Source organism: Cyclopterus lumpus, chromosome 21, assembly GCF_009769545.1.
Source record: "Cyclopterus lumpus isolate fCycLum1 chromosome 21, fCycLum1.pri, whole genome shotgun sequence".
Taxonomy (NCBI): domain Eukaryota; kingdom Metazoa; phylum Chordata; class Actinopteri; order Perciformes; family Cyclopteridae; genus Cyclopterus; species Cyclopterus lumpus.
Window position 1 is genome coordinate 21,831,473 of NC_046986.1, and position 21,179 is coordinate 21,852,651.

The following is a 21,179-nucleotide window of genomic DNA, read 5'->3' on the forward strand; positions in this document are numbered from 1 at the left end:
TGTAATACTCCATGAGAATCGGCACGTGTACAATACGTAGTTTCTTTTTTAAAGACGAGAAATCCTTTTGAAAATGGACTTTTCCTCGTTGCCAGTAGACGAGAATGGCTTTCTGGGATTTTTCTTTCTGTTGTGATATATTCTGCGGGGAAAAAATTGATATTATATTAGTTGTATGTTTTGTGTGTTGATAAATTATAATAATTGTCCAAATCCTTGTTGACTTTATTTTATACATCCACTATAAATGCACATAGCATCACGCCGGAAAGGTCTTTTGCTTGTCGAGTGTCTTGTTTCCATCACTGCAGAACGCATGTCACGTCAAAACGCAGAGGATTATGAGTTGCGCCTGAATTTACTAGGATTATAAACCACGGAGGCTCCGCTTTCACAATAAAAGCCCTTGACGTTTATATTTTGAAACTGTTTACCAGTGGAAACTCAAATTCAAACAAAGTATTTTGTTAAAAGGACATTTTTTGAAGAATGACTTGGCTTGAATCCATTCTAACCTTTTACCTTTTATATTTGCATCGCTCTATATGTTTGGATGCGAAATATTTGCAAGTATTTTGCATTTACGTGGTGCTTATTAAATCACGCAAACCGGTGAGCAAAGGCCTTCACAGAGGGAGGAAGACAGAAATACTCTGTATTCCATGAATGAAAATGGCTGTACTCACTTTGTTTCACTGCACTTTAAGATGTGAACTTGGGAGCAGAAAAAGAACAGCTTTTTAAGTGTGATGACAAACTAACTCATTTTCACTCACTTAACCACCTCGCTTCGAGAAAGTGGGTTTAAAAAATAAATAAAAAACACTTTCAAGACTTATTATCTATTTGATTTGTTTTGCTATAATTTAATTTGGCTCAGGCATGCACACACGTGAAGTGCACCGAACAGCGGGAGCACAGACGTGCAACAGGGTCGATACGGAGGAGGAGGGGGGATTGTATGTTCTCACATGTGTCATGAACTAAAATTAAAAAAAGTTCTTGTCACATATAAGTGTGAAAGCAATGTGTTTTACTACATCTAAAAAGAACAAGGGGGAGCCTTTTAATGGTGACACGCTCATCTCCTCGCCACACTAATCCCAACTGCTGTTTCCTCCCAATTAACAGAGAGTTTGCGGTGCAGAGGAAGCCTCTTTACTCGAGCCGCGGATCAACTTAGTTCTCCAAGAAACTTCGCCGCCTCTCCCTGCACACGGGATAAAAACACCAACGCACATGCGATTGGTCATGGAGGCTCCACCTGGCCGCCGACATTGTTTATACATTCAGATGCTGCTCTGCGCTGGCACCCTGGGCAGAATGGCATAATTAGATGAATTGACTAAAAGGGATGCGATGAATATCCCAACACAGTTTCAGGTCGGCCTCGCTTACAAATTAAAGCCAGGGGCCATAGAGGGTAAACATGAATTTATCGGAAGCAAGAAAGCCTGAAGAATGCACTCGGGCTACTTTTCCATTTTTCTGCGTCCGTGATATTCGCTCTCATGGATTAACTTTGATTCGATTCTGCCAGAAATCTACATGCCTCCTTGGTTTTACCGTCCAATTTGAGCTCAAAATCTGCATCTGTTATGTTTCACTATATATAAATATATAGATATTTTTGTATTATTATTTTTTACTGAATATATCATTTTCAGTGTGTTTTACACACTGAAACCACAAGCGATGCGCGTGGTTATAAATGAAGACACATGCAACCGACGCTCTGCGGTCTCGCCTCCTTTTCACACACAATATATATACATACAATATGTATACAATGCTACGCATAAACAAACATAAACACAACGATTACAAGTTGCAAAATAAACTATTTTCAGGCTTTTCGCCACCGCAAACACAAACCTGAGGAGCATGTGGTGCTAAAACTGGAGGCTAATTAAGTGACAGACAACAGTCCGCGAGGGAGGCATATTCCTATCGCCTATTACATCAGAACAGCAGCAGCAGCATCATAGTGTAGAAGCTCCATGAGCCACTTGTTGTCAACTTGTCTTTTGAAATAAAATAAAAAACTCTTCCTCTTTAAATCTATATTCACTCTAGAGATGGACTTAGTCATCGTTGTAGGGATGTCATAGAAAGCATTATGAACCAGAACCAGACATACTCTTTCATGGATAACATGATCTGTGTAAAATCTGTATTACTCAGTAATAAAACATGTTATAAGTATAAATGTATCCACAAATGCAACAATATTGTGCGTGAAGAAGTTTTCAACACGACTAAGATTCCACAGACGTTGTAAGGCTGTACAGTGTTGCTTTGAGCTAAATGCTAATGCCACCTTCGCTGACAAGTGGCTATGCTAACACGCTAATGTTCAGCGGGTAATATACACAATGTTTATCATCTTACTTAAGCATGTAAGTATGCTAGCAGGAGCTAATTGGCCCCCTTGCTGAGTCCCATCTCTGAAACGCAGACTGGCCAATCATAGCGTAGCATCGGGTCAGACAACTATCCGTCTCTGCTTCATAGTCTCTCACGTAACGATTTCAGATTATCCTCATTTTCAGAGTTAAACGTTGTGTAATAGTGATATCAGTTACCTGGAGAGGTTAGAACAAAATATACATTTCTCAACGTCACGTTAAGTTTCTACATAAAAACCTGGGACGCAAAAATGTGCAGAGTATGTGAGTCCATCATTATTTAGCGTTAGCACGTCTATGCTACGCTAACTACTATAGGTATACTGATGCATCAGTTTGACATCTTGTATATATTGTTCAAACACATATTGTAGACCCTAGAATATTAGGTCAAACAATGTGATCATAATTTTTTCAGGGAATGCAATTAGTGACAGTGTGGGCTCTATTGTAGATCTGACAGCTTGACGTAGTTGTCAAGATATTTAAAGAAATATAAATTTCCACCTTACGCTAGAGGAAAAGTCAGAAGGTTTCACCCTCTGAAGACCAGAAATGTAAAAAGAAATAATTAAGAAATGGCAAACTATCAATTAAATTGTTATTTCAATCTGGATACAAGTGGTGGACCAACACACTGACGGACATTGACATCCCTCGAGCTATTGCAGATTGCATGGATAAAGATTTTACAATTCATATGTTAATAAAATGATACTAAAACATCTTGAAAGCAGACATAATGATCACATCGTGTGAAATGGACACCACATCTGACCGGTATTAAAATGCCATCCAATGGCGTCTAAATGAGCATAGAAACGTACGCTACAGTTGAATGAGACAAAGACAGAAACGAGAAGCAACGCGGAACGAGACACACGACCAGCCGGTTGCTGGACTAATGTTCTCGCTATCTGAAGAGCTCCTTAGTTAAATTCCGTCTAATTAATTCACTTCATTAAATCAAATGTGGTGCAGTCAATATGAAGGAGCTTGCATGAAAAAATGGGATTAGCTCGCGGGTGACACCTCGCACCTTGACACCAAGCCAGCTACACACTTCAACCTTACGGTGGCTTTAGCGACACAAAGTGACCAAACACAACAGTGTGTTCTGGGGCCTGATTGATAATGACCCCTTCTGTTGGGGTAAACAGGTGCTCGGTCTGTAGCTGGGAGAGAAAATAAATAGCAGAGCAATCCAACACTCCCCATCTCCAATGCGCCAAGAGAAAACACATTTGCATTGTGGGCCCAACAATGGCTGTGCATTGTGATGTAAATGCCCTTGAGCATAGACATGCATCTACATACAACGACGGGCAAATTGTCCAATTCCAATGCTCTTATAGTTTTGCATAGCCGGGGTGATTTAGAGAGCATCTGCATTAGAAATGTGCTCAGGTGAAGACACACTCGAGGCACTTCTGGATTCCTGTCTATTGTTCAGGCCGTGCGCTTGTACTCAGCCTGGGTGTCGAGGTGCAGAAACGCAACTCGCTATAGCGCATCCCCGCGCTAGACTTCTGAGCCCCCCTGAGCAAGTGTCCCATTAACAGTTCCTGTAGGAGATTGCCGAGATTGACTCTCAAAAAGCTTCCCTTTGTGCTTCTAATGAGTGGTGCTTTTGTTGACTTAGCGAGAAGCTATACCACAAGACCGAGCGCGGCAATCAAAACAATCAAGCGCTCACACAGAATTAGGAAGTGGAAGAAAAAGCCTTTCCATAAAGGAATCAAATATTGGGCGCAGGCCTCGGCACAATCAAAAGGAGAAATTCAATCAGACTGGATATGGAAAATAAAAGAAACCATTTTAAGCGTGCCCGGGTCTGACCAGAGGGTTGTTGTGTATAACGTTAGACTGAAGAGGCCGGTAACAACTCTGTTGTGCGTTAGGCATGCCTCTCATTGGCGAACAGGGCCCCTGCATGTCAGGCAGAGGTGGGGCACTGTCCCTTGAGTCCACTATCACAGCAGGTTAACCTGGCACTGCTTTTCTAAGGACTGATTGCCAGGCCCCCCCGCAGCTCGAGGTAAACTGACAATTTTCCATCAGCAGGGAACATGGCTTTATTAGTAAAAGTAGGGGGGAGGGAAGAGGGAAAAGTGAAATCAAGTCCACGGAATGTAGGAGAGCAATAAAGTGCAGCAGAGCTTAATCCTAAAGGTAATTATTATGCCAGCGTCTAATGTGAAACAATGGGTAGTAACGTTGTTGCAGAAGATTCAATGCATGCGACCTTTAAGCAAGAAAATAAACATGTAACTGACAATAAGGCATCCGGCCTCAACATGGATTTTCTTTCCTTTTTTGGAAGGAATTTTGCAAATAAGCTCTAGGGTATCTTTCATAGCAGCCAGATGAGATCGCAAAAAGGCAAGTCTGCATCTGAAGCCTTACTTTATTGTCAAGCGGGATCTCATCTCCAGTCGACTTTCTGACAGGTGGGGAAAACATTCACCTGAATAAAAGCCGCAGCCCTTGTATCAGAGATGAGACAGACTCTGAGAAACAGCAAATCAATATCATCCCCGGGCTGCATGTGAATTTAGAAGGGGCCAACTCAGGCAAAGATATTACATTTCTTAACCAAACACCAGTAAATCTACAAACAAACACAAGGCCATGAAGCTATCTGGGTAAATGAAAAAAAGAGAACGACTTAGAGGGCATACAAGCAGTGCCTTATGGTTTTCAAGGTCTCCATTTGTTTTTCCGTGTTCCACTGTCAGGTACGGGGAGAGGAGATAGCAGTGGAGAGAATGGTGAGTCGTAGAGGGTTAAAAGGCCATGGCTGGGATTATAGCACAAGTATGGACCCCATACTGTGGCCTGACATGCCTACCAGCTTACAGTGCATTTTTCTCTGACAATGCAGGGTCACACACGGTCGGAAAAGCATGAAATGTTTTCACGCACATGTTGAAAGACGAGTGAAAGCGCTTGACGGGCCTCCTTCCCAGAGGTTATCCGTTAGGGTTTTTTTTCTTCAATTAACAAAGTCACTATACAAAGTCAAAAATATCAAATTGTGGAAAAAGGGCCTTTCTGTTCTGCTCGTGACGTGCGACCTCAAAGGACTGCGGGGAAGTTTACAGTTCAGCGTGTGCGGCGCTTCATTGCAGTTTCAGAGAACGATTAAAAACGTCCTGAATGGAGCCCCAATCATATATACGGAGACATTAAGCAATCATTGGACACTCGCTTTAGAATCATTATGCACGACAACCATTATCTTATCCCTTTGCTTTTAACGAGAGGACGCGAGGACGTGGCGAGGGCCGAGTGGCGGTTACTGATCAGCATGGGAGCCGGCTACCCCTGCCACTGATGAGCCCGTCCGTCTGTCCGTCCACTCCACCCTCAGACATGTGCGACATGCATAAATCGTCATAATTCCACTCCTGCCCTGGGCCTGTCACCTGATTAGGGCTTAACTCCCAAAGGTATCAGTGGTAAAGCTCCAGTAATTCCACCCAATGGCCTACAGTCTATAGCCTTGCCATTAAATATGGCATATCGGAGGCGACGAGAGAGAGGGGTGTGTAGCAGCTGGGGGGGGGGGGGGGGGGGGGGGGGGGGGGGGGGGGGGGGTGGTGGGGGGGGCATGTGACAAAAACAAGGGATGCTTCTCGACGTGTCATCAACGTCGCTCCCCGATGCAGCACAGGGTTGTCTTTTATCAACAGCCGGCAACGACACTTTCCACCTTTTTAACACACGGGGGAATTTCTCATTCAACCTGAGTGCGTTTATAAAGGAAAACTGTTTTCCCTTTCAAATAAACTAAAATCCAAATCGTATTTTTGTTTACACACCAGCCGTGAAAAATACGTGACGCCAAGATTCCGCTCCTTTCATGTAATTCCCCATCCTCCTGCTTCACTGGAGGCGCCTGTCAACAGAGCGTCTGATTTACGTCTCAAGTGTTGGTGGGACCGGGGCTCCCGCATGGCCCTCCTGGACCAGGAGGGAGGAGAGGAGGGGGGGGGGTTCCAGCGGGGGCAAGCCTCAGTTCCCCCCCCTCAACTCGGGAGACTCTAGGGTGGGAAGTAAACTTAGCCGACACTCCTGAAGAGGGGCATCGCACAACCCATCAACGCCTCCTTTGCAAGGTGAGCAGAGGAAGCGGGAGACGGGAGGGGGATGTCAGGCTGCTGCGGAGCTCCGAAAGCAGCCGCTGCGCGTGGGACGTTTTCTGGAGTCATGTTTATATTCATGTTCGGCAAGACAAATGTGAACACTTCAAAATATAACAACAAATATGCATAAAACTGGGCACTGAGAAGAGCAAAAAACGTGTGCTACCGTGACACTTTAGTTTTTACCAGGCATGTAGACCGTCCATCATTTTTCTTGTGAAACATACGGTCTTAAAAACTTCCAAAAATGAATTGCAACTTATTTTACTACTAAAGGTGCCCGTTTACACTGAATACCTCACAAGCAAAGTGACGGGAGAGCGAGCAAATATGCTTTTGAATGTCTTCTCAAAGAAACTTTTATCAACATAAGCTTTTGTATTCCCTGGGGGTGGACCACGGGGAAAGGTTTAGTTTAGTTGTCTTTTACATTTCAGGGCCAAATGGCCGGGATTAAACTGGTGGATGTAGGAGAGGTAACAGATTTGCACGACAACAGGCAAACAGGCAACAGGTTTTGTTTTTTTATACTATCCACTGGTATAGTCATATCAGGATAACATCTTTAGGAGTATTGCACATTGTATAACACTGTCATAACCTGTTAGATTGCTGGCAAAGAAATCGATCCCATCAATGGAAAACACACAAAAAGCACCAGGATCCACCGTGCATCGGGCATTGACATGTCAAGTGCTAACTGACTGCCAGTCAATACGCTCACTGACCAGAAAGGTCTCTCACTGTCAGGGGACTGTGAGGTATGAGGGGAGGGAGGGGGAGAGAGTGAGAAAAAGAAATTGGAGGTGAAAGTCAATCAAATTAGCTCCTTCCGGCCCACTAAACCTGAGAAACCAGAGGCTAGCAACCAGAGCATCTTCCTATGGGGTGCAATCTGAGCGGCACCCCGCAGAGAAAGACTAGCTCCGATGAAGCCGGAGAAAAAAATAGAATAAAACCCTGACCTCTTCACATTTCCCTGTCATATATAATACTCAGGAATATATCAAGAAACGCAATCAATAGCCTGTATCAATCTGGTGGCCAAATGCTGGTTTTTGAAGGAAATGCTAGGAAAAAAAGAAAAGTTGAGCGCCTGCATGTGACAAAGCCCACATAGTCAGTGTGCTATCTGTCTGTCTCTCCCCACGGTGGACGCAACCCTCTGGAGGGAAGCAGACAGTGGAAATGCTGTGAAGATCAGAGTGATAATGACTTACTGGATGAGAGTCTGTATCGCGGGGACCGCAACCGGTTTGATCCCTGTCCCCTTTCATTTCGGTCTCATTAGACATAACCTGTGAAGTCAGACAAGCCTTTACCACCGATGTGTTTCAGGCATTAAACATGCAACACGGTCGTGTCACAACACATCACAAATTGAATCATCTCAAAGCGAGGGGAGAGTCGACGGGAAAAAAAACTTGACTCGGCTGCTTCTTCCTTTAGATTGAGCTTGTGTTCGAGGGGCTGCCTTGTATGATTTTTTCTTTTTTAGGGAGAAATCAATAAACGGCTTCTGAAAGGAAAGAAAAACAGAGCAAGTGACAGATGGCTGGGAGGCTAGTGTGTGTGTGCGTGTGCGTGTGTGTGTGCGTGCGTGTGCGTGTGCGTGTGCGTGTGCGTGTGTGTGTGTGTGCGTGGGGGGAGTAGTAGGGGGCACACACCACTCTTTCCCGTGTCATTTCATAGGAATCTGTTTGAATATGAGCGGTGGCTCGTGTTTTCTGATCACTCTGGTTGAGTGTGAGTGACAGCAGAAGGGAGTGCGTGCTCACACCTGGTTCACTGGCAGGAACAGTTGAACCAAAAGCAGCGCTCGTGAAACTTTCCCTGATGTGTCACAATGTATTTTCAGACGAGTGAGATCAACAAGGGATGGGAAGGGGCGGTTTGGTTTTCACATCTCTGTAAGCGTTGCGTTGTCACTGAAAAAACATATCAAATGCCGTTCACTATTAAGAAGCTGCGGGACAACGATCACAAACTTATTTTCATATCGATGGCGTCTGTTTGAAATAAAGACATTGACCAACATCTCCCATCGGCGGTAAAAGTTGGGCCGTTCACCAGCATCACAGAATGAACTGATAACGTGTCGAAGCATCGTGGCAGGTCGCAAAATAGTCCCGGAATGCAGGACATTGGTTTCCTCGACAGGGACACCAATTGTCTGTTTGTTTGTTTGTTTGTTTGTTTGTTTTCCGTGTTGCTCAGGACAAAATGAATGCCATTGGAAAGTCAATTAGGATGAAATGCGTCCATGTGACCTAACAGGAGTCAAAGCGAGGGCAAAAGGGCGAAGGGGCGGGACCAACAAACTCAGGGCTTTAACCCCGTTGTTAGGGTTGTGGTTTTGTCGTCTGCAACTAAGGGGCGGTTTTCCTAAAGCTAACGACGTGGTGTTGTCGCCTCAACCAAACTGTACGCAGTTATTTGAAGCCCAACCATAATGTTTTCCAAAAACCTAATGAGGTGGTTGTGTCGCCTCAACCTAACTGTGCATAGTAGCTGATGAGGTTTTTTTTCAAAAATCTAACTAAAGTGGTTTTGTTGTCTAAATATAACTTTTATTTTTAATATAATGTCATCTCACACTAAAGCCGCACTCTGTAACGCAGTCCTCCACCAGGTCTGACCCATGCTAGCTCGGCCCTGATTGGGCCTCTCGAACTTGACTCCCGGCCGGGCCTGACGTGGATCTTGGTCCAGCTGGTGGTCCTAATGACGAAGAATGTATCGCAGACTTTTTCCAGCACGAGCGCTCAAAATATGGAAATGCAAAAAAATGGCCAAAAGGTATGTTCCATTACTTGGCAGCATAGACCCTATAAAACATTTTTTTCAAACACACACACACACACACACACACACACACACACCGGCCAGTCACCACTCTGCAGCGTATCCCCCAGGGCACAGCTCTGGTCTGTTTGAAGATCAAAGCAGCTGGGGTAAAACAGCATGTTTACAGGTTTTGGGGAAATTGAAAATTTCCTTGGCTGAGTGTGGTTTTCCAATGCAAGAGGAAGTCTTGACAAGTAATGACAAGTTTGTTTTTATTCACAGCACCTGCACCCTCGCAGCGACTTGTCCCACGATACAGTATGCGAGGACACAAAGATGTGCAAAAACTGTGAAGACATTGTTTTTCCTTTTTTTTTTTTTTTTTTTTATCCAAGCGACGCCATTAGCCGGTGTGTATATGTGTGTGTGTGTGTGTGTGTGTGTGTGTGCGTGTGTGTGCCCGGTTGGTTTTGTGTTGGTCTTTCCAGATAATTGGTCTTTGATGGTACACCTGCTCCTGTCTGGGAGAGCCTTGGCTGCAGCAGCAAAGAGTTACCTGAAAAACGTCTCGCATTAACAGCGCATTACCCATTGTGGCGAATACAGAGAGTTGGCAAGGTGTTGTGTCGGAGCCATATTGAGAACCTCGCTGCAAAAGCAACAGCAGGGGAGGATGCTGAGTTTGTGAGGGATTAGTTGAATTCTAACACTTTTTTTGGGGTGGGGGGACCACAACAATGAGCACACCTCAGTCAAGCTGGAGTATGTCATTTACTCTGCACCGCTCCACTTTGTGTTCCTCTGTGTGCATGAGAGGACCAGTCATGCCAAGCTTTTCTGCATGAAAGGGAGAGTGTTAAGCTTTTTGAGGCTATTTGTGCTTCTGACTCTGTAGTGTTTGTGTCCGATGGGAGGCGCCTGCGCCAGCTTCCTTAAAAGGAGTAGGGGGTTTTGTTTGTTTCTCCGCCGTGCCAGGAGAAGTGACAGCCATTCCGGCTCTTTCACAGAAAACACATTCATCTGTGTGAGAAAAGGCGGCCGCTGAACTCAGATGAAAGGCCGCGGGGGCTGCGCTTGCACAGGAAGGCAGACTGTACATCGACTTCAGTACAAACACAACACAGGCCATGTCACAGACGGACAGACAGACAGGGGGAGGGAGGGAGGGAGATCCAGACAGAGAGATAAGGGAGGGGCCAAAGAGAGAGAAAGATTACTTTCCCCCAAGAAACAGGGGCTAACAATGCATTTAAGAAAGACACGGCTTGTCTGAAGATGTTTTTATTCTAAATGTATATCTATTTACCTTGGTAATAAGCTGTACAATACTGCTCTGCTGAATGACCTCTCAATTAACTGCTGGGTTAGAGACACAGAGAGAGATATTATTATTATTATTATTATTATTATAATTATTATTATTAAGGCCTTGTCACTAACAGCCTCATTTATGCATGCATACACATCAAAATAAAGCAGCCACTTCAAATTCATATCGTGCCATAACAATCTACATTTTATTTTAGGTTACTGTTGAAACTACCAGGTAAAAAAAAACAGCTGCGTTATGCCTATAACATTTGATTGTATATATATATATATATATATATATATATATATATATATTTGTTTTTCAATCAATTGACTATTTATAAGTAGTATGATTTGAACATTGTCGAATAGTTTTGAGAAATATTTAATCAAAAGTATCGTGCATGTCTTTAGGGTAAGCAGGCCCGCTGCTTGTGTGATATGAATAACAAAGGCTGCGAGCATTGGAGCAGTTTGAATTCAATTAGAGGATATGGCGTTTGTTTGAACAAGTTTTCTCTCATAACTCAGCAGCTCTTCACGAGGCCCGTCTGCAGTATGAAGTTGAGAAACGAATGAGGTCCAAACGATACGAATGTTATGGCAGCTTCTTTTTTTTTTAAAGCTTTTTTTTGAAAATGCCATTATTTAAATGTGGGTATTGACAGGTTTCACGACGACGCAGTCATTCATTAAAAAGAAAAAGAGCAGCGTCTGAAAACACGGCGCGTGGTGTGATTCCCTCCACGTGAACGAGGACAAAGCGCGCTCAGGGGAAACAGGCGCAACTTGTATGTGCAATATTTATTTCATTATTTATGCCAGCTGATCTTTTTTTTTTTTTTTAAAGGGAAAAAATTGCTGTTGACTTGGGAACAAAAAAATGTTATCATTTACAAAAGTGCGTTTGCTCAAAAAAGAAAGTAATGATTTTATATGTATATTTAATTGATATAGTGGTCGGTTCGTTATCCATATGATACACTTATAGGACAGGCCGTTTATTTATTTATTTATCTCTTCATTTATTTGTATTGTGATCATTCTGTAATTACATGTATTCTTGTATTATTATTTTACAACAGTTCCTTGTCATTATTAAAGCGGTCTGTCATTTTAAAGACCAGAAAGTCACTTTTTTAGTCCTTAAATGATGCGCACCATCACGGCCTGCGCGTGCGTCATATCGAAGTCTAGAAAAAGGTCAAACCATGTGTCACCGGGTTCCACAAAACATAAAACAACCAAAATATTTGCTATTCACAAAGGGGGATTCAAAAAAAGTATGCCCTCCATAGGGTTATGAATTATGAATGACCTATGATGGGGGTAAGTTAGGCTGCTGCTGTAGTTTTAATATCGGCAACAATTAAACGAGAAATATTTATGCAAAAACACAACATGGTACGGTAATGCATCAGTATATTATTCCCCAAAGTGGCAAGAAAAACAAGTTAACCGTGCGCAATTAGTGTGTGTGTGCACGCGTGTGCGTGTGTGTGTGTGTGCGCGCGCGCTCGTGTCTGTGCTTAAGTAAGAGAGAGAGGGAGAGAGAGTGGAAGCGAAGTCATCCGTTATTATCAAAACTGCGGCCACTAACACGGCGATGCTTCACGTGGAGCCCACCTGGTTCACCTGAATTGACGTACAGGTGCCGCGTGTCGCCGCGTGCTGCCGCGTGCTGCCGCGTGCTGCCGCGTGCTGCCGCGTGCTGCCGCGTGCTGCCGCGTGCTGCCGCGTGCTGCCGCGTGCTGCCGCGTGCTGCCGCGTGCTGCCGCGTGCTGCACGCCAACAAGTAGAAGAGCCGTCAGGACGCGCAGAGCGGCACCGACTTCATTTGATTCCCCGGAGGCCTCCGGTCGCCGCGCGCTGACAGGACCTATCTGAGCTCGTGCAGACGAGGACCGCTGCAACGCAAGCCTCATTTGAACAATGCGTGGCCCGAACATCGACACGCGGACCCCTTTGTCAACTGGTGTGGATTAAAAAGAAGAAACGTGTCCACCTCACAAGTCTGCGCCTCTTCCTCTTCCTCTTCCTCTCTCTCTCTCTCACACACACCAGCGTGGGCGCAGCACTCATCTTCACTGACGTATTATGGGTCGCCTAGAGAAAGTTGTGTGAAATATTAAAAATGCTTTTTTTTCCCTCCCTCCATTTTAACATAATTTGCAACCCAAAAATGTTTATAATAACCAAATAAATACAATTAAAAAAAATCCTGATTGTCTCTGGTAGAATGCACCGGTCATAAAGGATGTGATGTTAAAGAGAGACATTGGTGGTTCGGATCCTGCAAATCAATAAAAAAAGAAGCTTGAACTAGTTTCATTGTTATAAATAAAACACCACCCTCAAATGGACGTAAATAAAAACGTAGAAGTTCCAGGTTGTCCTCTCCTTTAGCCCCCCCCACACCCCCACCCCCACCCTCCTCCGCGCTGCAGCCGCGCGCACCAACGCACTTCTAAACACGCTCATGCAGAACGCTTCGAATTGCTCACTGAACTTATTACATGACCTCGAAGATTTCCCACCTGAACTTTGGCCCGAGTCCAAGCGTGAGTCCTGAAAAAACTCCACCTATATGGGCTACACCAGCTCCAGGCTTGCGGTGAGAGGCCGGTTAGGGTGTGCATGCGCGTGTGTGCGCACGTGTGCGCTCTGACAGTATACAGCAGCCTAATGTACAAGGAGCTGTGAGAAGAAGAAGAAGAAGAAGAAGAAGAAGAAGAAGAAAAAAATCCTTCTCCTAGGATCAATATCGGCGCAGCTGGAGCCGAACAGGAACCGGCATCGACGCACTGTGTGCAGATGACCTTTCCCACTCGCCACAGGTCACACCTTCCTCTGTCGGAGAGGTCACCGGAAGCTCATCTCAGTTAGCACACTTTTGCTAGAAAAAAACAACAACAAAAGTTTGCCCTCTTTCGACTGGCTGATGATGTGTATGTATATATATATATATATATATATATATATATATATATATATATATATATATATATATATATGTGTGAAGTACAGACCCATGCGAAGTTATTGAAAGGTTTTTGTTTTTTTACAAGAGCAAAAGCTTCAGTTTGTACAATAGGATCCAATTGATTTCACTGGCTGGTTCTGATCAGGCCCTTCCGGCCTTCTTCTATTTACCACATGGCTCTGTAACGTCATACAGCTCCATGACACACACAGAGTGCCACTTGCTGCAAGAGCCGGCCTGCAGTGGATATGGGCCAAAGTCCCACTTCAGTGTTCCTGAAGGTCTCCACGCACACATCATAGAACAACCTCAAGGCCACGCCTCTCCCCAAAACAAAAGCAACCAACCACCCAGCTGACACACACTGTTGTTTATCCTGCAGCCCATTTATATCCTATATTAGCCATAATAAATAGGCCCACTAGGATTGCACAAGTCATTCCACAAGGAGCCTCAGATCTGTGTGAGCAGCACAAGCTCACTGGCAGCAATCTCTATCTTTACCCACAATGCAGTCAAATATAAAGCATCCGGATGAGCTGCAAGGGGACACACGGCCGGCTCCCATCACAGGCCACAAACCAGAGCACGGCGAAGCTACAGCTCAGAGGCCTATAAGCCGAGTCAGGTTCAAGTTCACCAGCGCACCGACGTGTGTATGGGGGGGGGGGGGTCACATTTACGGGTGTGTTTTCAAATAAACTCAGTAAGCGACCTGAGAAAATGTAAAGTGAGTTTAAAGATATGACACGAGGGAAGAGGGAGCTCGGCTGTTTCGCCTCTGAAGGTAGAACGAAGACGCATTGAAGGTTTGTGAAATGTGTTAAATGAAACACTAACCCTAACCCTAACCCTAACCCTAACCCTAACTATGTTAAACTCGTTAGAACGCTCTTCCCTGTCATAGGTGGGGTTTCTCTAAGAATATTCAGACTCAATTAAATCCCCCCCCCCAAAGTCTGCACTTTGTTGATGTGCAAAGTTTAAGGTGAGGCACCACGACGTTTAACACGAGGACGAGAATCAAGAAGAATTCATGGGGCCGAGTCTGAGATGGAGCAATGGAATAATTCCACAAACAAAACTAAGAGCCTCCCAAACAAGATATGGAACCCACTGAGCCAGCAGCCAAACCAGAAAGCATGGGGAAAAAGTCAAAATGGGAATATTTAGCACTTGCAACACCTTTTATTATATTTGTATGCAGTAAAATTCTTATCACAATAAGGAAGGAAACACCTCTTAAAACTTTGAACAAAAGCACATAACGAAACAACTGCCCATGTTTAGCTCGCAATTGTACATATTTATAGTAAAGAAACATTCTTTTATAAATACTGTTTCATCTGTAGCAAGTAAATACCATAATTTAATTACAAATGGATAAATATGGCAGTTGATATTTACAAAAGGAAGGGTGTGTAGTTACAGAAAATTGAACGGCACAACGTTTATTTTCCTCACAATCCTCCAGATAGTATTTCACAATTCAAACTTGCAAAGCACAAAACATCACAAGTTAAAGCCCAGCAAACTAAAAAATATACATTCACAACCGTAATATTGTGGTCTGTTGGAGTTAAATGTTAACTTTGGCACTCGTTCCAGTTTATAGATGTTTAGTATAGTACAATCAATTTGCCTTAGGATCACAATATTCAACATTATAGTACAATTTTTTTTTATTGTAATATGTGCACTAAAAGTCCAGTTAGAGAAATAGCTACCATTGAAGGAACATCTATACACCAAAGACTGACAAACTATCACAACCGATGGGGAAAGTGGGCTTTTAGTAATTATTTACAATATGAAATACACCTCGACTATAATACATATTTTCCTCTGTTGATAATCCTCATCTTCCCTGGTGAAAAAAAATATCATAATAAACAAATGTTTTGTGTGCCCCTCCATTGTGCACGTGTCCCAAATCTCCTGCTGAACGGTCCAGTGCTGTGAAGTGAGTGTGTGTCGCTTCGTTTCAGCTCAGTCCTACACATACCATTCACTGAAATTGGAGGATAGGCCACTGTGGCTGGTGGTGTTGTGCACCGCCGAGGCTGGGGACAGGGTGGTGTTGCTCTGGGGCTCGGTGGTGGGAGACACCAGGCCTGGAGGTGTGGAGGACTCGTAGCCGGAGCTGGCTGCTGGTGAGGACTCTGATGCTGGTGGGGAGGCTTCATGGACCTGGAGGGAGGAGGGGGGACAAGAGAAATTAGTATTTACAATCAGGCACCAAGGGAAATAATTTAGATGAGAATGAATCGTGCACACTATATTAATTACAACAACAACAAAACACCATAATAAACATAATGGAGGCCTAACACACACACACACACACACTTCCTGGCTGGTTTATTTACCTTCATGTGTTTCCGTAGAGAGCTGGGGTGTGTGTAGGACTTGTCGCACATTTTGCAGAGGTAAGGCTTGTCCGACGTGTGAACGTGCATGTGTTTCTTTCGGTCGCTGCTGTTTGCAAACCTTCTGTCGCAGCCTTCAAACTCACACTGGAACGGCTTCTCTCCTGCAGGGAGGAAGAGAGGGAGGGGGAGAGGTGGGTGGGTGGGGGGGGGGGGGAGAGAAATGTCAGAATTTTCTTCCCGTTTATATTTTATTTTCTAAACACAGCAGAAATGAGTGAGTGTGTAACAAGGAGATGTGCAGCTCAGTGGGTGCGTAACAATTCAAATGCAAAATAAACAAGTTGAGGTGCAGCGTGAACGCGTTCCCTTAAATCCACAGCAAACGGTGGCAGTTTTAAAACTACTCGGGTGATCCCCCCCCACACACACACACACACACACACACCACCATGTGCGATATTTAAGTTTAAGGCTGTTTTCAGAACAGAGATGAGTCGGCGTAGAGGGGGGTGGGTTCATAAATAATGCGCATAGTGATTTGGAGGGGGTTGGAGAGGGGAGGGGAGGGGGGGGGGTTAAGGCCATCCTCAGTGGGCCCTACAGAAGGCGAACCATTTGCCTGGGAGACAATAAAAATCTAATTAGCACCTGACCGATTCCATGGCACCCACACCATAATGTATTTCCCCCAAGAAAAATAAAGTCCACGGGAAAAATAAATGTGAAAAGAGGGCCGGTAATGGCCTCCCTCCAGTCTGGCACCTTTAGGCTTATCTTATCGCGCTCCTCGCGATTAAAAACACTGCTGTCGGCGGCTCAACCTCCACGCGACACACGTCTCCCGAATAAAAAAACGCAATCCATTAGGAGAATTGTGTGTAAATAATACTAATACTACCACTACTATACCGGCCAAAAAAAAATACAAAAATCCACGCGGGACGTATAACACCGAGAGCTGTGTGGAAGCGACACTACCAAACCAATTGATGTGATTTACTACACCCGCCTGTCTGCACGCAACGCGCTCCCACTGTCCCCTTTGACCCAATTTATTTTCTTTTCTTTTTTTGTTGCAAAGTCCATCTACCCCCCCCCCCCCCCCCCCCATAAAATGTAAAACATCGGCAGAGCCTGTGAATTTATTTTCAAAAATTTTAAAAATGTCCCCGTGCAATATCCCGCTATTCTTAATTAATTTGCCCCCCCCCCCCCTCTCTCTCTCTCTCTCTCTCTCTCTCTCTTTCTCTCCCTCTCTCTCGGATGTGCTCCTAAATCTACTCTGTCTGGTTCTACGAATACTATCGACTTTAGCAGCCTGAAATAGTCGCTGATAATTAGATCTTAATGCGTGTTTGCCTTGGCGAGCGCGCGTGTTTACAACGGCGAAATAAACGCACACGCCGGCTTAGCAGCAGCGACTCATGGTCCTCAAAACACAAAGCAATAAAATAAAGAAGAAGACATGAAATAAAATGTAAAAAAAAAAAAGGCCCTGGCATTGGTGTGTGATATTTACCTGTGTGCGTTCTCTTGTGTATCTTCAAGTTTTCCGACCGGGCGAACACCTTCCCGCAGCCGGGGAACGGGCACGGGAACGGCTTCTCCCCGGTGTGCACCCGAATGTGGTTCACCAGTTTGTATTTCGCCTTGAACGGCTTGCTCTCCCGGACGCAGTCCTCCCAGAAGCAGATGTGGTTGGTCTGCTCCGGTCCGCCGACGTGCTCCACCGAGACGTGCGTGACCAGCTCGTGCATGGTGCTGAAAGTTTTGTTGCAGCTCTTCTTCGGGTTGCTGAGCTGCTCGGGGTCGATCCACTTGCAGATGAGCTCCTGCTTGATGCACTGCTGCCGCATGTAGCGGAAGAAGGCACCGGGGTGGTGGTGGGCTGCCATGTTCATCCCCATGTTCATATTCATGGAGCCGTACTGGTTGTGCAGCTGCGCGGCCGAGTACGGGTCGGTCCGCGGGCTGGAGACCTGGTGGTACTGCTCGGAGCGTCCGAAAACCTCCCCGGGTAGTCCGAGCCTCATTTGCCCGTTGAGCACGTTCGGGGAGCCGTGGGACCCGTGCTGGTCGTGGATCCCGGGGAACAGAATGTGGCCTTGAGTGTCTGTATGGGAGTGATGCAGGGACCCCGCCGCGGGGCCAAAAATAGCGTGCTGGCCGCTCGCCGGAGAGGACTCTGCGAAGCCGCGGCTGCGAAAGAGAAAGTCCCTGGTGGAGTTGAACGGCGAGCTCGCGTACGACGTGACATGGGCGGCGTGAGCGCCGAGCGCCGCGGCGGGGTAGCCCGGCGCCTGGCTGGTGAAGGCAGAGCTCTGTCCCGGGGAGAGGTCGTGGTTGAGCTTAAACGCGCCCATGTGCGCGGAGTCCACGAAGCTGTTCTGGGCCAAACTCAAGTCTCTCTCCTGCATCTCGCTCGCCGAGTGATGCCTGGCAAACGACCCCACTCCCAGTCCGGGGAACTGGTGACCGGCATCCAGTAACATTATTTCAGCAGTTGTTGTTGTTGATGATGATGTTGTTGTTGATGATGATGATGATGATGGTTGGAATCAAATCAAGGGCTATGCGGCGAGTAAGTTAAAGAACAAAAATCAAATGGTGGTGAGCAACGATTCAACTTCCAAACCTTGGAGACATGGTACCAGGCGAGGTTGGAAACCACTGCTCCGCTCACGGGGAGACAGAGGGGTAAGATACAAAGAAGAAGAAGAAGAAGAAGAAGAAGAAGAAGAAGAAGAAGAAGAAGAAGAAGAAGAAGAAGAAATCAGCTCGGCTTATCGGATCTACTTCTTAGTTAACTTGTGCCTCAACAAAAAAAAATCCAAACAAAGTGAGGAGTTTCCCCGTGTCCTCGTCTCTTGACTGCGACAGTTGGCTGCGTTTAACAACCCACCCCCCCCTTGCAAAGAAAAAAAAAAGAAAAAAACACCCAAAAATATAGATATATATGCACTCGGAAGAATGAAATAATTATCTTACTGGGTGTCCTCTGCGCGCACAGAGCGAGAGTGACCGGAGCATCTCAGAGAAAAACGCCGTTCCGATATTTGGGGGGCATGGAATTTATTTATCCGGGCTCGCCTGCGTTTTCTCGCGGAGGGTCCCTGTTTCTCCGTGGACTGGCTCTCCCTCCTCTTCCGCCCCCTTTAAACTGGAGCCCGTTCATTCGCTCCTCGCGGTCTCATTGGCCGCCGCGCCTCATCAATCCCAGGTGCCCCTCCAATAGCAGGTAGCGCTCGGGCGACTTAATAGCGCAACGCCATTTTTTCCACTAATAATTACCGCCTACTTTTAGGAGAGGATTTTTTTTTTTTAGGGAGGAGGGGGGTGGGGGGGGGGTAGTGTATATACAAGCGGAGGGATCGCGACAAGGGAGAGGAGAGGACATGTTTGTGGTTGTTTATATTCCAGTAGGTGTCAACTTGTAGTAATACGAGACATAAATTTAGCATTTTATGAAAAATAATTAGATTCGAGGTAAATTTTAAGATCGAGGTTAAGAAATTGGGTACTGTTTTTTGTATTACTATTTTTTTTTTAAACCTACAAATAATGCTGTAGCTCTGTGTATTTTGTATTTCGTAATAATAATAATATATATTTTTAAACAATCACGCTCTCCTATCAGCCCGTAGAGCCGTGTTATTACATATGCGGCCGTCAGTTAACCACGATTTCTAAAACTGGACTATTTAGGGGCTACATGTTCGCCAGGGTGGTTGCAGAAGGGGGTGGGGACGTGTACACTGATTTCCAGGCATCTTCACTCCCATAAAGCATCCTATGATGTTTGATATATAAAATATTTTTATTGATCCCCAAAGTCTGCACAAAAAAAAAATCCTAAGGGGTGCTTTTAAGCCTCCTTGGCCAAAAAAAAAAGAAAAGAAAGACATAATGTACTAAAAATGCAAGAACACACCTTTTTATTTGTTGTTGAAATGGGCTGAACACTTCCCACTTTTTTATAGGAAAATAAAGCACGAGAACACGTTATAATAAATAGCCCTATTGAAACATTCACCATATACACGTTTTAAAAGGCTGACATAATAATAATCGGTCGTTAAAGATTGGGTTCACAGAATCACGGAGATGCAGCTCCTCGCAGCTGAAACAGCGCATGTGGCTCCATCGGTTACAGAACCACAGAACCACAGAACCACAGAACCACAGAACCACAGAACCACAACTGGGCCTGTCGCGGTGCTCCGCTGCTCGCTCCATAACCAAACGCCACTGCGTGTTGTCGGTTCCCGTTTTATTGTCTTTGTAACGGTCCCACGTGCTGCTGGTTCTGGTTCTCACGTTCGACCCGCAGCGGTTAAGGGACATGTTCTGGGGGAGCCGGTCTGGATCCGCGTTAACCCTCGAGTGGCCTGTGAGGTCGAGCCTTCACCTAGATGCTCTGGTGTTTTTGGATGAGGTCTTACCCATACAGCCATACTGTGTTCACCAGAATATACCATCCTTTTTTTTTTTTAGCACAAACATTTATAAACGACGGAGAAATGTCATAAAAATGTTTTAAAAAAACAAGGATTTGCTTCATTTACTGGCAACCTTCCATTACAAGTAAGCACTCAGAAATGGAATACACACACACACACACACACACACACACACGGGCCATGCACCACATCTGCTCATTCACCCACAAGTCAAAGGAAGTTTACTTACATTTTCACCAACTCAGAAAAATCCCACAAGTTGTCCCGTTCTCTCTCTCTCTCTCTCTCTCTCTCTCTCTCTCTCTCTCTCTCTCCCTCTCTCTCTCTCTCTCTCTCTCTCTCTCTTTCTCTCCCTCTCTCTCTCTCTCTCTCTCTCTCTCTCTCTCTCACACACACACACACACACACACAACTGTGTCCGCCCGGAGGTGCTCTTCTAAGCATGCAAGCAAATAATGAAGAAGGAGAGGGAAACGTTTAAAAACTTTTTTGGGGGGTGAACTTGTGTGTGTCTCTGCGCTGGGAGTGGGACAGGCGGAGCGTTGTGTGTGTGTGTGTGAGTGTGTGTGTGTGTGTGTGTGTGTGTGCCATTCTTCCCAGTCCATTTCAGCGCACACCACAGGAAACGCAGTAGCTGATCCAAGTTCAAAGTCACAACTGCCGACCCTTATAAGAAGCTCCTTATTTTCTCGGGGAAAAAAAGAAAAGAG

The 21,179-nt window shown here is 45.2% G+C and overlaps 1 protein-coding gene across 1 annotated transcript; it reads right to left on the reverse strand.

Moving 5' to 3' along the window:
- Positions 1–14,798: 14,798 nt before the first annotated feature.
- Positions 14,799–20,769, reverse strand: zic2a (zic family member 2 (odd-paired homolog, Drosophila), a). The gene is made up of 4 exons (XM_034561767.1): positions 20,699–20,769; positions 17,529–18,579; positions 16,007–16,170; positions 14,799–15,827 (listed from the first exon to the last, which is right to left on the reverse strand). The coding sequence occupies exons 2-4, from the start codon at positions 18,499–18,501 to the stop codon at positions 15,633–15,635; spliced, it is 1,332 nt and encodes a 443-aa protein (XP_034417658.1). The 5' UTR covers positions 18,502–18,579; positions 20,699–20,769; the 3' UTR covers positions 14,799–15,632.
- Positions 20,770–21,179: the final 410 nt, after the last annotated feature.

Bases quoted from the DNA above. Each gene is read 5' to 3' on its own strand.
- zic2a (XM_034561767.1), bottom strand. From the start codon at position 18,501: ATGTTACTGGATGCCGGTCACCAGTTCCCCGGACTGGGAGTGGGGTCG. The intron at 16,171-17,528 runs GTAAATATCACA...TCCTCCCTGCAG, and splicing joins ACACAAGAGAACGCACACAG to GAGAGAAGCCGTTCCAGTGT. The intron at 15,828-16,006 runs GTAAATAAACCA...TCCTCCCTCCAG, and splicing joins CTCTACGGAAACACATGAAG to GTCCATGAAGCCTCCCCACC.